This window comes from Leuresthes tenuis, unplaced genomic scaffold (genome assembly GCF_036924035.1).
Source record: "Leuresthes tenuis unplaced genomic scaffold, fLeuTen1.0.hap1 SCAF_9, whole genome shotgun sequence".
NCBI classification, from domain to species: Eukaryota; Metazoa; Chordata; class Actinopteri; order Atheriniformes; family Atherinopsidae; genus Leuresthes; species Leuresthes tenuis.
Window position 1 is genome coordinate 8,947,955 of NW_027325363.1, and position 15,753 is coordinate 8,963,707.

The 15,753-nt window shown below is 38.2% G+C and overlaps 1 protein-coding gene across 1 annotated transcript in view; it reads right to left on the bottom strand.

Moving 5' to 3' along the window:
* Positions 1 to 13,069, bottom strand: part of robo1 (roundabout, axon guidance receptor, homolog 1 (Drosophila)) — a 190,636-nt gene extending 177,567 nt beyond the window's left edge. The window contains exon 1 of the mRNA XM_072392174.1: positions 12,951 to 13,069. Within this exon, the coding sequence (XP_072248275.1) occupies positions 12,951 to 13,038 (88 nt within the window). The 5' untranslated portion in view covers positions 13,039 to 13,069. The remainder of the gene's footprint in view (positions 1 to 12,950) is intronic.
* Positions 13,070 to 15,753: the final 2,684 nt, after the last annotated feature.

Genomic DNA, 15,753 nt, shown 5'->3' on the forward strand with positions numbered 1-15,753 from the left:
TTTATCCATAATTTAGCATCTCAATCATCAAGATCTGAAGAGTTCTTATGACACTTTACAAATTGCATATAAAAACTGATAGATATACTAAACATGCCAGAAATGATCAGAGTCATAGTTAATTTGCCATCAAACCTATTCAGGCATAGAAGAAGGTGACTAATATTAATGTTAACGCAATAAAATGGTAATGGAGAATATATCAATACATCGTTTTGAATGGCTGCTACTGGTGGGGCACTGCAACCTTCAAGCTACGCCTGGTACAATCAACTCCAAGGGGCTGATAAAAGTGAATGCCGAGTACACAGCTGCATTTGTGCAGCAAAGCCTGAAGGTATGACAGACACAGGCAATAAAAGGAAGCAAAGAACGGCAAGACGGTGGAGGCAGCTGTGCACTCTCCAAGCCTCCCTCCTCAGAAACATGACATTAATATGAGACAAGCAGAGAAACAGACCGTGGGGGAAGTGCAACATATGGATTCAAGCAGAGGGAGGGGAAGAAAAGGAACAGAGCAGAAAAACTGACACTTGACATAAGTCACCTGAACGCAGTCAGGGTTCTACCAGCATCAGCACCATCATCATCCCCATCAAGCTGTCTGTACAAATAAATGTGCGCTGAATGTACAGTCTGTACGTGCAAGTGGGTGTGTATTTACGAAACGTATATCTGGATGTCTGTGCCTACTGGGTGCAAGAGGGTTCCCTTTCTGTGAATGTTGTGGCCCATCTGTATGCGTTTAACCTCCCACACTGGCCCTGCCATAGGTCTCCTCATCTAGGCAATCATATGGCAGGGGCCAGCGTCCTTTCAGCATCCTTGAATGTCTGTGATGGGCACCCAGCCAGTGACTGATCACCTGCTCGTTCCCTTTTGTCAGCACTTTCGCTCATTCAGCTCATCACCAGCGCTCCACGGTAATAAAACCAATGTCAAACTGCTCCTTGTGAAGTTCACGTGAAGAGATAAGGGTAGAAAATCTTCCTTCCTACGGCTTTTTGTTCCAAATTAATTTCCCCTGTCTTTGTGTACATCATTTTCTAGTAGGTATTTAGTGCTGACAGTAAGTTAATTTCTTGTTTCTTTGCCCGATTTCTATGCTCATTAGGAAATTTTGCTGCTTTAAAGTAATTTTCCATTTTATCTTTACAGTCGAGTGTGCGTAACTAAATGGGAAAGATTGATCGGGTGAGGTTATTCTGGAGCAACAGGAGCTCTTCTCTTGTTGATTACAGCAGCATGGGGCTGCTGTAAACATTAGGAAATGGGATTGTGCATGGTGTCACGCTAATTACATTGACATGATCATCAGTGCAGGAATTTTGTCCAGAGAGATCTCTTATTGCCCATCAAACAGAAACTTTGCTGCTACTACCAGCATCTGGCCTGTTGACATGTCATCCAGGAGGGAAAAGTGTGATGTTGTGATGTCCATATGAGAGTTTAGGGAGATATGGTAGTCCTACAGAAGCAAAAACACGGTTATGGAAATGCAGTTTTTTCTCTCTCATCTTTCAGCATACTTACTTGAAAAGAGTAAAACACTTGTAGAAAGTAGCCTCATCTTCCAATGTCTACTAACTTCTATTATCCAAATTAACATGAGTGCAATAAAGTACACAATGTTGAAACTAATAGTGCCTGGAGCAGATAAGAAAACTCATAAAATAGCAGCATTTCATTTCCTAAAAAAACAATAGATGCCAACGCTGCCTGACAGACTTCTATCAGCCAGTCTGCGGATTCATAGCCTGGTTATCACTGGGAACAGAGGTAGATTAGAACCAGATAGGCAGCTTTGGCTTGAATACTGATACATGCTGGTAAACTTTTTCACAGCTAAAAGCTAAAAATGCATGTGTGGAGTGCAGCTAAAACATAATGTTCCTCAGTCTAAATGTATGCATGTGGCTTCAAAAACACAAACACACCAACATTGTGCCTCACTCCTCAATGTCAGACAGTATATGTTGTGCTGTAAAGACTTCCCATTTTCTTGTAGCTTTGCAATACATTCATACAAGTAGAAAAGTCCTCCAACTGATACAGGCATATAGGTAGTTTGCTACGCAATGCCCTAAATAACAACTTATAACGGCATCCTGTGAAGTTCTGCCCCTACAAGCAGCAGGAAGGAAATACGACTAATTTTAAACTGACATGTATAATATCAATAAGTTACATATATGAAAAACAGGGACATCTGGGTTTCTCTGTTAAAGGTGCTGCCCCTGCAACTCGACCCCCGGATAAGCGGTAGATGATGGATGGATGATACATACATGAAAAATTCAAAACATATTGCCCAGTAACTATTCACTTTTTTTTGACAGTGGTATAGCAATGTTTCTGCAAGTCACGTGATTAGTTTAATGGAGAATTAAATATAAGAATTTGAATAATAAACACTATATTTTCCTGGAGACTGTACTAAGAAACCAGCAGCGTAATGTCTCTTCCTAACTGTGAGCACATAATTTACAGTCTCAGCTCGAAAATTTCATATTTCAATTGCCGTTTTGTGTGTGTTTATTTGGGGGGGGGGCACATCTCCAGTGTTCAAGTCTAAATAGGCTGTAAAAATAATTCTGCTGCAATTCACAATATATTAAAACAAGGATTCAGAAGCATGAATATCGTATGTATGGTAGTATGTGGTTGAAAATTTTACATGGAATATAATACGATAATATACTGAATGATCTTTTGAAATGGGACTAACCACAGATTGAAGTGCATGTTTTTTTCTTTAAAGAAAAAATAAATCAAGTTATCTCTTTAGAGTGCATCTTTAGCTCAAGCTTTTAGCTGTGGTGATGTTTAAATACTTGACAATATATATATATATCGTGACTTAATGTGACAAAGATGGAATAAATCCTTGAATCATTATATGATTTTTTTTTAACAATAAGGGACTGAGGAAAGTTTCAACAAGTGCATCTGAATCTCTAGAAGTTGCAAATGCTACTTAGAAAGAGATTTACACAGAAGCCAAGAACCCTTCCTCCTGCTCCTCTTCCTCACCGATCGTCAGCATGTCTGCGTCTCTGTGTCTCATGGTAGCAGAAGCCAAAGTGAAGGAGACAAAAGGCAGTTTGAGTATTAATTCAGCAATCACATCTTCTTTCAGGATCCTTTCAGATGCAAAACACCAGGCTGCGCATTGGGCAGAAGGAGACGCTAACAATTACAGCCTCACATTGAGCCACCGTCGGAGAGTCACTCTTCAGGCTGATTGACAAATGAAAGAGCTGAAATAGCCTCCATTTAAAATGGCCACTTGTAAGAATAGAGGGATCATCTCCAATATCTAGTCTCAAATGGGAAAGGGAAAGGATGAGCGTGCATGGGAAATTGAGCACACAATTCAATACCTTACAAAGGCCATTTTGGCTACATGCACAGAATGCCCAGTGGTGCTTCAGAACCTTTAAAGCTCAAATTCAATGGTACATCAAGAAAGAGCACAAGCCTCCAGGGTGGGACTTGCATCCAACTGTTCTTTTCTCTCAATTAAAGAACTTTTCATACCATCCTAACTTCTCTACTGCTAAGCCAAGATTAACACAAAAAAGGGGTACAAAGAGGCACACACACAGAAACTGATTACTCTAACGTGCTTTGTGCATAAAGACAAAGCAACAACAAATATGTCAAGATTTAACATCTGAGACATTTCTACAGACAAAAAAGATGTGCATTTTCATGCTAAGCACACACACAGATTCCCAATCAGATGTTGGTCAATATGTTGATACGACATTGGTTTAAAACTTAAAAACAATTATCTTGAGGGCAAAACTGAATAAAATAGAACACCAAATTCAAGAACTTCAGTACATCAAAGAAAACACTGACATGAAAAGAATCAGCATTATGGTTGTGTGTATTAGATGCAGGTAGCCTGAGAAGACACTACACAGGTATATAAATAACAAGTACTTGTGTCTGAGAGCACAAACAGCTGCAGGGAAGTACTGTGAGCTGCTTGAGAAGCACAAACAGGTTCTTTAATGGAGAGAGGGATGTGAAGAGAAATTCATTTGTGAGATGACACCCTCCTGCAGCCCTACAGCAAAAAAAAACAAAAAAACCCAGGAGAGAGTTGCAGTGGAGGATGGGTAGGGAGGATGGGGAGTGTGCGTGTGTGTGTGTGTGTGTGTGCGTGTGTGTGTGTTGGGGGGGGGGGCAAACTGACAAATGGGGTGAAAAAAATGCAGAAGTGCTTATGTCATGTCTCTATAGAAATCAATGAAACTGCTGCATGCACAGCTCATCATATCACCCATGCATGCACGTGTATTTACACCGGTCGCCTCAACTGGGAGGAAAGTGGTGTGAAGGAGTGGTGTGTGCGTGTGCAGCTAAACTGTTTCTACACTGCTGCAACAGTTAAAACAATTTGATTTAAAAGTGATATAAGGAGTCTGATATTTAATAGACATCAGTATCAGTTTTGTTGTTGTTTTACTTAAGTGTCAAACTGTTCGTGAACTAAATCATTATTAAGACCACTAGCTGATTCAGTTATGAATATTCAAAAGAAAAGCATCCTATAGCTTGCCCTGAATTCAAACTAAAAGATCCCTCAAACTAAGTTTTAGAACTTTTCCTTAGATGTCTAACTTTATTCAGACATGTCTTATTCAGCAAAGGTACAAACCCAACTCTAATAAAGTTGAGATGTGATTTAAAAAGTAAATGAAAACAGAATGTGATGATCTGCAAATCTCATAAACCGATCATAAACCAATCATAAACCGAAACTCATATTACTCATGAAAATTATTAGTATATTTTGAATTTGATGGCATCACCATAAGGTTGGGATGGATGCAACAAAAATCTGGAAAAGTAAGTGGTACTAAAAAGAAACAGCTGGAGGATCATGTTGCTACTAATTAGGTTAGTTGGCAACAGGTCAGCAACATGATAGAGTATAAAAAGAACACCTTAGAAAGGCAGTCTCTCAAAAATAAAGATGGGCAGATGTTGGGCTATTTACATAAAGAAGAACTGTCTACAAATTGTGTTACAATTTCAGAATATTGTCCCTCAATGTAAATTGTGAATATTTTGATTATTCCTTCATCTACACTGGAGATATCTCTGTGTATGGACAAAAATCAACATTGAGTGCCCGTGATCTTTGGCCACTCAGACAGCACTCCATTAGAAACAGACATGATTCTGTCATGGAAATCACTGCTTGGGCTCAGGAACACTCAGAAATCACCATCTGTGAACACAGTTCACTGTTCTGTCCACAAATTCTGGTTAAAGCTCTATCATGCAAAGAAGAAGGCATATGTCAACATGAACTGGAAACTCTGCCGACTTCTCAGGGTCAAAGCTTATTTAAAATTGACTGAGGCAAAGTGGAAAACTATTGGTGGTCAGTGGTCAGACAAATGGAAATTTAAATTCTTTTTAGGAAGTCATGAACACGGCAGCTGCCAGATTAAAAGGAGAGGGACCACCCAACTGTTATGAAGGCTCAGATTAAGAACCTTGCATCTCTAATTGGGGTCCATTAGTGCGTAGAATTGGCCACTCGCACATCATTGCTGAAAGGTGTATAAAATATGCTCCCATCCAAGTGCAGATTTCGCACACTGATTTTAGAACAACAGCATAGCTTCGTAGTAGAACAGTCCAGGTGCTGGGCCGGTCTGATGCAGCCCAGGCCTTCACCAACTGAAAGCTTTTGGCACACAACGAAACGTGAAATAAGACAAAAAAAAAGGGAAAAGACCCAGAAATGTTGAGAAGATAGGACTATATATCAGACAAAAGTGGAACATTCCTCTCCCAAAGTTCCAGCAGCTGGTCTCCTCAGTCCCCATATGTTTACAGCCTGCTGTTAAAAGAAAAGTGTTACACAGTGGTGAACAGATGTGTTGCTACTCTTAAAGGGGAACTCCGGTATTTTTAAACCTAGACCTTATTTCTGGCATAAAATACGTTTGTCTACTCACCGAGAAAGTCGTCGTCCTTCAGAAGCTATTTAGAAAACTTGTGATCGGCGTATATCCATATAACAGAGTGAACAGGGCAGGGACATGCAGACTCTAAATAAGGCATTATCTGTCTTTATTTCACCAATACTTTAAGACGAATGAATGAACGAACGTGTACAATACGCCGATCACGAGTTTTCTAAATAGCTTCCGAAGGATGACGACTTTCGCCAAACTGTTCTCGGTGAGTAGACAAACGTATTTCATGCCAGAAATAAGGTCTAGGTTTAAAAATACCGGAGTTCCCCTTTAAATTCAAGATTAACTGATATTTTCTTGAATTTGTTGAATTCTGTGTTGCTATCTTTATAAGCTTCACACAACATTCCAACTATTTTTGAATTGGGGTTGTAAGTCGGCAGTGTGAGGTTACAGGGGAGCGTTGCTTCACCTTTGAGATGGTCTCATACTCAGTGAGATTACAAACATGCATAAAAACCTGAAATTAGGTATAAACTGTGGCCACTTTTTGTTATTTTGCACCCATAGCAGCTTGGCTTTCACCCTGCCTATAACCCTACAAAGCAGAAGAACTTTGTTCTTTTATTAACTGATTTATTTCTTCTTTTTTTGCGCTTCATCATTTGCTTTTTTTGTGGAACAGCTATCTAAAATAAGGCTCACATCCCCCCTCTGTTAGAGCAATGAACTGAAATTCAAGATGAAGTCACATTTGACACATATAAAGCTTTAGACAAAGGTGTGAAATCACAAACTTAAGCTCAGGACTTTAAATTTCTCGCCCGAGAGGAAAATATGTATAAGTGGCTTTATTTCCTTAATTTTTAAATTTTTATGAAATTCGTTTTGACAATGTGCAAAGACAACCGTCTTACAAATGCAAACACAAAAAAAAGGCCGTAGAAAACAAAAACATAAATAAACAGAGCAGCATGATAATAACAGCAGAAATGCCAAAATCTCCTGAAGCAGATTTTTCATCATTAAATGATGGCCTGAGGGTGGAGTGGGATGAAGAAACACTGGCTTATGCTTTGCTTTGTAATTAAATGGTGGCCGGATGGAGTGAGAAGCTGCAAGATGATAAGCACTGGGCTCTGTGCCCCAGGAAAGAGGAAATGTGCCACATGCCTCCAAAAATAAGGTTATCTATGACCAAAATTGCTTCATTGTTTCTTTTTATTTGCTAAAACAAAGATAGCACAGAGATGGTTATTGTTTCCTAATGGATTGATCGTAGGCTCTAAATAATGCATATATATATATATATATAAATAAAACATTTTGCTCCCTTTATGCAATTAATACCAGCTATTACAATTTTTTAAAATGTATTTATTTATCTTTTTTTAAGTGATGACTGTACTAACGGGTCTTAAAAGTCAAAAAGTGACATTAGCTTAGAGACATTTCAGTGTGGGAAATGTTGGAATAAATGCCTCCCCCATAAAAGCAGCAACATTGCACCATAAGAACAATGGTCTCGGACAGGACACAGATTTTTAATCTCAATGAGGCTTTTCCAGGTTAAACAAATGTTAAATAGATTTTTAAAAAATAACAATGTATGGATAAGCAACAGTACGTCCACAACAACACTGATAGAATGAAGAAATGCAGAAAAATGATCAGCCAGAGCCAGCCATGAATCATTTTCCCGCCATGTCACACTCAAAATCATTTATTTATTAACCTTTACTTAAAAGCAACCATAGTTGGAGTGGCTTATCAAGCTTCCAGAACACTCCCAATGGGCCACTTAACAGCAGGGCTGGTGTTCTGGTTGGAAAAAAAGGCTATTTTGATTATTATTATGCAGATTAATGTGCCAAACGTGCACATATTTTACTTTTTACACTTATGAGGCTTACGTGCACTTATGTGCTCCATTAAGATTGCTAGGATTAGATCAAATTGATGCTAGCATGGGAAGCAGTTTCTTACTCAGTCCAACCACACAGTCCAGCTTTTCAAGTTCTTTTTTAATTCACACTCACAATGTAGCACAGCTATAGTCAAAGGGTTAGGTTCTAACATTTTCCAAGAGAACAAAGGAGCAGAGGACTGGTGGGAATGGAAGAGATTAAGATGAGTTCAGTACTTACGATGGAATGTCCCAGAGTAAGCATGTTACCAATGAGAATGTCAAATCACTAGTGTTCCTCAAATGTCTTATTGCAGAAATATTAGCAAGATCTCTGAAAAAAATCCAAGCCCAAGCTGTATGTGTAGTGAAATTGAACTCTTTAAAACTTTTTATAAAGTGCTTTTGTCGTCTTTGAACAGCAATTATCCTAGTGCCTTGAATCCTCGAGCCTGTAGTTGAGCGATCCCCCTACAGTGCTATCCTTGTTTGTAATTTATTCCATAGCCATAGTTTAGTCACGGTAAGTTTTCATAGCCTGTTTTGTTCCTCCGTTTAGCGGTGATTTTTTTTTGTTTTTTGTCAATGTTTCATAGAACCTCCGTTAGAGGAGAGTTGCATTTCAGTTATCGTTAAGAGTTTCATAGTCCCTCCGCCACTGGAGAGATTTTGTATTTCGTTTATAGAATTTTGTGCCGCCGTTAAAGGTGAGCCTAGTATTAAGAGTTAAGTTTCATAATACCTTCCTTCGTGGAGCGATTTATGTTTTCTGTAAAGTTTCATAGTGTCTCCATTTTGAAGAGAGCGTCATTTGTTTTTTCCGCCTCTTTAGTTGACTGCGTAGAGTTTAATTATAATCTTTCATAGTTTTCTGTATTCCTGTTTTTGTTTTGATAATTTTCATAACTGCACCCTCCTCAAACATAGTTATTGAGGATAGTGCTTTAGGATTTTCAGCCCCTTGTTTCGGAGATCTTTGACTTGTTTATTGCAAATAAACACTCTTGCTTTGAAAAGACCCTGCACCTGTGTCCTGTGTCTTCACGGTCTGTGACATTTGGTAAAAAGTCTAGCAAGATGCACAAGTGGAACTTTATATTAAATTTGTATGTTCAGAGGCTACTGTAGATTCCAAAGACAGTCTATTATGTTACAAAGAATGAGATAGTCAAGTCAGATCAGTCTGGTCAATCCATTTGACATACATTAATCAATTTTGTATTGATATATTTTTTTCAAGGATAAATAATAGGTTAAAGCTATTTAATCAACAACGTACTGGCTCAGGAGAATTTTGAGGCCTTCATAATGATGTGCATTGATCAGGAAATCCACTTGTGCGCTGACAATGAAACTGTAATAAAACAGCAGTGAAATAACAGCCCTCATTTAAACTTAAATAAGGCTATAATCACAAAACCCCATCTTCAGCTGACAAGCCAGACAAATCCGCACAGATCGTATTCAGAGAAAAGCCTAAATGCTGGTGTCTTTGACAAAGCTTTTCAATATATCTTAATGGAATGAATTGTGTCAACATTTTTTCTATGGAAAACAATCTGCCACAACAATTTTATTATATAAAACTCCAAGTCTTCAATCCTCTCCTTTCTACAATAACATCACATTCTCCCTTGAGAAAGAAGAACGAAAGTGGTAAAATGAGGAATTTTCACCTAAATACAATTACTGGGCATTTTGCAAAGTGCTGTATAAAGCAATCAGGAACGACTCTTCAAAGCTGGCAAGGAGAAAAACGGTGAGTTTTTAATGTCCCAGTATTTTATTTGGTCCTTTTCAATGGTAAAAAGCTTTTCCTCTCCTTTGCCAACCAAAGATTGCTGTATCGCTTCCAGTCAGGTCTTGATTCTTTTGATGGGGATTGGGGATGACTACAGTCATCTCTGAAAAATGGCACAGACTCCATGGACACATGCACTTGATGCTCAAGTAGACTGCTTCATTTTTTTGGCTTTAGCTTCAAATTAAATCAGAATAAAGAGGCGACCTTCAGATTTCAGCAGAGCCAGCATGCTTACTAAGATGCATCTGAGAAAATGGCCCCTGATCAAGATTTATGGAGTGAACTGGTACTGTGTGTCAAAAGTGATTCGTGTCTCATCGGCGATGAAATGGATTGTCAAATTATTTTGTGTGCATGTGTGAGAGTGTGGTGAGGTGGAGGGTTGTTCAGCTCATCTCCAACAATACTTTAATGACTGTTGCACACAACATGTAGAAACAAAGAGACAAAAAAAATGCAGTCAATGAGTCCAGAGCAAGAGAACAAAATGAAAGCATAGGTGTCAAATTGAGTGCCTATAGTGCAGAACACTAATAAGGAACACGTCAGCAGGACAGCAGCAGCAGATCCATTCTCCTTTGGGCTCCATCTTGGCAGTACCTGTTATAAACTTCCTCTGCCGTCTTGCACAATTGGTTCTGTAATTTAAAAAGGTCAGCATGGCTCCTGTGTAATTCAATACTCTGATGGTGCTGCATTAACCACATATTTAATCACCCTTAGGGTGGTGTGCAATCTGAATACTGAATGTAAAGTGGGATCCATGGTACAACGGAGGGCCTGGCACGATGTCTTTATGACTCACAGTATGTGAAGCAACCTTAGTATAAAATTACATAGAAAACTAAATGTTTTGAATAATGTGTTATTTAAAACAAACATGAAGTAAAATGAAAAATTATTGTATAAAACAAAATAGTCTATATTTTCCTCTTCCAATACTTAAAAATATGACTGATTTTGCCCTCAAGAAAACCGACGTGTTTCACTATACTGCAGTAAAAGTTAAGGAATGTCTATACTATCTGTTTGTTTGACATCATGTCAATAGAAGCTGGTAAAAATATGTCATTACCTGCAAAAAGAGTTCAGATTAAGTCAAACACTCCACACATGCATCAGTAGTGCTTCAAATAGTCCAGTACGAACAAAAGTTTGCAGACTTCTCTAAGTGTGAGTAATTTGGTGGCACACAGAGGGTTAAACAAGTACAGCGGAAAACTTCAAGGATGAAAATTACTTTTATAAAAGGAAACAGGAAGGCATTGCGTTTGGGAACTGTCAGTATTTACTTTAGGGTAAATACATCCATGAGGTATGTAAGACAAAAATCTAACTGAAGCTTCTTTTCACAGAGAGACTGTGGTAGAAAGATTCATGGTCCTTGTGGAATTCAGCTTTAAAATCTGGATTTTTAATGAGAGTTTGTCTTTACACCTTAGCTTTAGGCAAATGCATCCATTTAACAGAAGCTGAAATCAGTTCTGATATAGCTCAAACTGCTACCGGCCAACGATTATGGTCTAAAGATGGGATTTTAAGTGTTTTTGCTTAGGTACTGATCCTTCACACATAAACCCACAAAGAACACAGAGAGCTTGAGACACTCTGATCGACGGTAAATTGCTTCTTACACAGTGTTGAAAAGAAAATGCAGAGAGAATAATGGTGGAGGCATAGACATACTTAAAGAAAATGAATGAAAGGTGAAAGGTAATAGAGAAAAGCAAAGGAGTCAGAATAAGAAAGCAGCTTCATTAAGCAGGACTGTCATCCTGTCTGAATAGAACTGGGTGGAAACGCATAGATGGCAACCTGGTATCGGTATGGTGACTATCCAATACGGTAACTAGAAAAACAAATTCATTTCATGAAGATGATTCAGACACTTCATGTCTCAGGAAAATACTTGAGTCATCTAAAAATAAGCACATATACATAAATATACATATGCATATTAGGAGCCACCAGAGACATTATTCAGAATTGGCTTAGAAAACAAAGATATGTAGTCAAACACTCAAATACTTTGCTAAAAACCTTACACCCATTCTAATCAAATGCTCTCAAATCCAACTAAAATACTCTCATTCACACATATAAAGTTAAACTTTCTCACAAGCTATTTTGAAAACCTTGCACACATATTAATTAAATACTCTCATACACACGAGAAATCATGCACTCACACTTAGTAGTGAAAGGCTCTCATAAACGAGTGAAAACCTAATGATATTTTGAGAATTTTCACCTGGGACAAAAAATGTACATATATCAACTAGAAACTGCTGAAGTTGAGTAAGGTCTACTTCTATAAACCACTAAAATGTTTTTGTATTGGAAGGATCTAAAATACATTGGTGAATCTTTCACATTATGCATTTTATTTAACATTTTCTTGACAGAAACCAAAATGCTTTAATAATACATTTCAGACTCGGTCAATCCAACCCGACAACCCTTGGACCATCAGATCGTCACATATCTACCGTAATCAGAAGTTAAGTAGTCAGGAGCCTGCTTTTGAAATGATTTTATCAAAGATAAGCAGCACTGAAAACACCAACAGCTGTCACTAACTGTATCTAACGTGAAAAATTTAATTGTATCAAAATTTATGGATGATATGATTACTGATTGTACGAAGAAAAGATTTCAAAGCATTTTAAAAAGTTAATGTATACAAAAAGAAATGTGTATATGATGTTACCTGTGCAGCATCAAGCCATACCTAAACTGAGGCTGTAAACAAGTTTGATACATTCAAGCAAAAAATTCTTTGATGTTCAAGCCACCGATGATTCACAGCTTTTGCACGGTCACAAAAAAATAAAACCACTACAGTGTTAATTCTATTCTTTATCTTATTATGGAGATAGTTAGGGAATCTCAGCATGCCGTGGGAGATGCATCTTGTGGGGAATCAGGAACTGTTCCTCAATTAGGTTTCTCAAGCTTGATTAGTTGTTTAAAATCTCACCAAAAACATCAGCCTTTGGTGAGAGATGTCTTTGTTTTCAGAAAATGTTTTGCCAAAAATTTCAAAGGCAAAATTTCAGCTTTGCACAAAAACAAAACAAAAAAACTATGGTGATCTTTTTTGCTAAAAGATTCCTAACACTTAAATTTACAGTTACATATAAAAAATTAATGTAGAACAACGGTGTCAAGCATACAATAGTCAGACAATCACAGACTGGCAGACACTGACAAATCATGAAGATGGAGCACACCACAAGTTCTTTAATGATGGGAAGACATGCCAGTGCAAAAAAAACATTAAATATCTTACCTGGGACTAAAGGCACCTCTTGGCCTTGAGCCAGGCTGAACAGAACCATGATGAAGAGGGGCGAGGCCCCTGACCAAGTGCCACGCATTACTGTGCTCACTGTTCTGGCATCACTTGGCATCAATCTGGGGAATGAAACACAATTAAAATGGTTAAATACAGGTTGTATTCTCTGCTCAGAAAAAATAAATAAACAAGAAAACAAATTGTGCAATAATATAGCAGAATAACTTTTCTTAAAGCATCAGTGTATCTTTCACCACCAAATGATCCACAATTTCCTTTAATTCATGTCTGTATGGACTTAGAAATGATGATTTAGGAGAGATTGGCATTAGAATAGCAAAAATATTGCAGTTTAACTTCTTTTGCCAAGACTCAGCATCTTATTTAGTTAATACTGTTAAGGCCCTTGGTGTTGCCTCTCTTTCTCTCACTCGGTCAAACCATTTTTGAGAGTTTTTCCTTTTTGTAAACTGGCACACACTGGTAGGCCTGTACCTGCTTCACAGCTTGCCCCTGCTGCTTCTTTGTCCCACGTATTAGTGTGCCAATTGGACTGATTCCACAGCTTTTACCTGAAACTCTCCAACAGAAGTACAACCAGGCTTTTAAGGCAGCTGTTATATTTTGCAAGCTGCTAAACACTACATCTCTTGTTGTGATTGCTTGTTTGTAGTTTAGTCTGTACGTTATATCCCGTTAGAGAGATTAGTGCATGATAATGAGTCCTTATCAGCATACGACAACATGCAACAAAGCGCTATTCTTTTTTGTGGTCTTAGCAGTTTTCCCTTGCATTAATTTTGGTGAAAGAGTTTTAACTTGGCAATTGGTCTAGACAGGAATTAGTTTAGCCTCTAAAATTACACACATGCACAGTTCCATCTATAGCATAGTTTAGTAAAGTTATGTTTTTTTAGTTGGTTTATCCTTTATGTAGAACAATCATGAAATTGTTAGATAATTCTAGTTTAGGTTTCTCTTTTGTGTAAATTTCTTTCACTTTTTGAGCACTTAGTTCTTTGTGTTACTTTTGCTGTTTTGTTACATTCTTGAAAACGTGTTTTCAACCATTAAAAGTGACACTCCCCTTGGTGGACTGGGGTCACAACATTAACCTGTGCATACACACACACACACACACACACAACAAGTGCCTCTGTCAAATTGATTTCAGGCAGGGAAGACAAAAGTTTCCCGTTAGCGGGGTGTGTGAGACAATGCTGCCATGCTGACATCACCTGGACATAGTGACAGGGACCGTCTGTACTATGGAAATTAATCGAAGAATTCTCCAGATCAGCCATCTGTGGAACAACCTGTTCACCCTCTTTTGATTACATCCTGCAGTCCAGGCAGTCCCGGCTCTTTCATCTTATGGTCTTTCACTGTATTTTCACTCTCTTCAGACTTTCCACTATGTGTTGCTATGCTCTGATTTTCTCTTTGCAGCTCTTTCCTCAGGCATGACATACTCAGTGAATTGGATATGCTTCGTCGAAAATATGATGGACTTGCTTTATCATAAATTCCAAGGCAATACAGGAGTGACTGAGTCTTTAAAAGCCGTGCATCTTTAGAGATGATGAAAAGCATTTAACGTCACTTTTCCATGGTAAAAAAAGTGAATATATGCAATAATGGAAAGGAAAGATGCCCATTTTGCAATGCTACTGATACTCAGAATGGTTTTGCACTATAGACCACATTTTTTAACCTTCCCATTTGAATATTTTGTAACATTTCCCAAACTTTCTTATGCTTTCCATTTATGCAACCTCAAAAGGACCAACTATTTGCCACTTATTTCTTAAATCTCTACCCCCATTCTTTCTCCTCGTCTCTCTACCCTTCTCTCTGTAATAGGTTTAGAGGAGAACGAAGCCACAAGCATACCAATTTCTCCCCCGTCTTATCTACAGATACTCAATGGACACTTTGCACCCCTTTTATGTGCATTTCCTGGTTTGCGAATTAGAAGAGCTCCTGAAAAGACAATATCAGATCGCAAGTATGGGGAGCTCACTGCTGCATGTGCGTTATCATCACCTCATTCCTCTAATGTCACAGCAGAGTCAAAGAATTATGTGTTGTATTTGCACAATTGCTATTTGCATGTAATGATGACAAGCGCATTCCAAGCTAAATGTCTGATAAAGAAGTCCCTGTTGTTCCACAAAAACATTCCAGTGCATTCACTCAACTCAGTATCCTGGAAAAGTGGCAGACTTTGTTACCCCATTTTTCTCGATAATTGTGTCAGATAAACACTGCATCGTTCTCTTGCAGGCAATCTGATAAATACCCAATTACCAGTCAGAAACTGGGTGAGACAAGTGGGCGCCAGAGGTCTTTGGCTAGGCAATGTGGATACATGGCAGTGAGATGGCCTTTTTAACCCTGATGCAAGTGTGGAGCTGAACTCGTAATTCAATGCATCACAGCTTGCCATTTGATTAATGAATGAACAGATTAGAGATAAAGGAAGATTTATTTGAGCCCTTCCTCCTGGACACCAAAAAAACAAATGTGAAGCTTTGCAGTCCAATCAATGACTTTTTTTTCTGTCCTTGTTATTCAGCCTGCTAACATCAAAGGAAATTAATATGTTTTAGACTACTTGTTTCAGTGGCTTCCTCTGTGTTCACTACTAATTCTGTTCGAAAGGAATGAAAGGCCTTTATTGTCTCTCTTTATCTGACTCAGTGACAATTAATCAGGCAATGGCAAGAAGTATTGCTGCTGGCTCAGTGACCAACTCCCATAAAAGACAGAAACTATCAGCACAACAGTTCCTGCC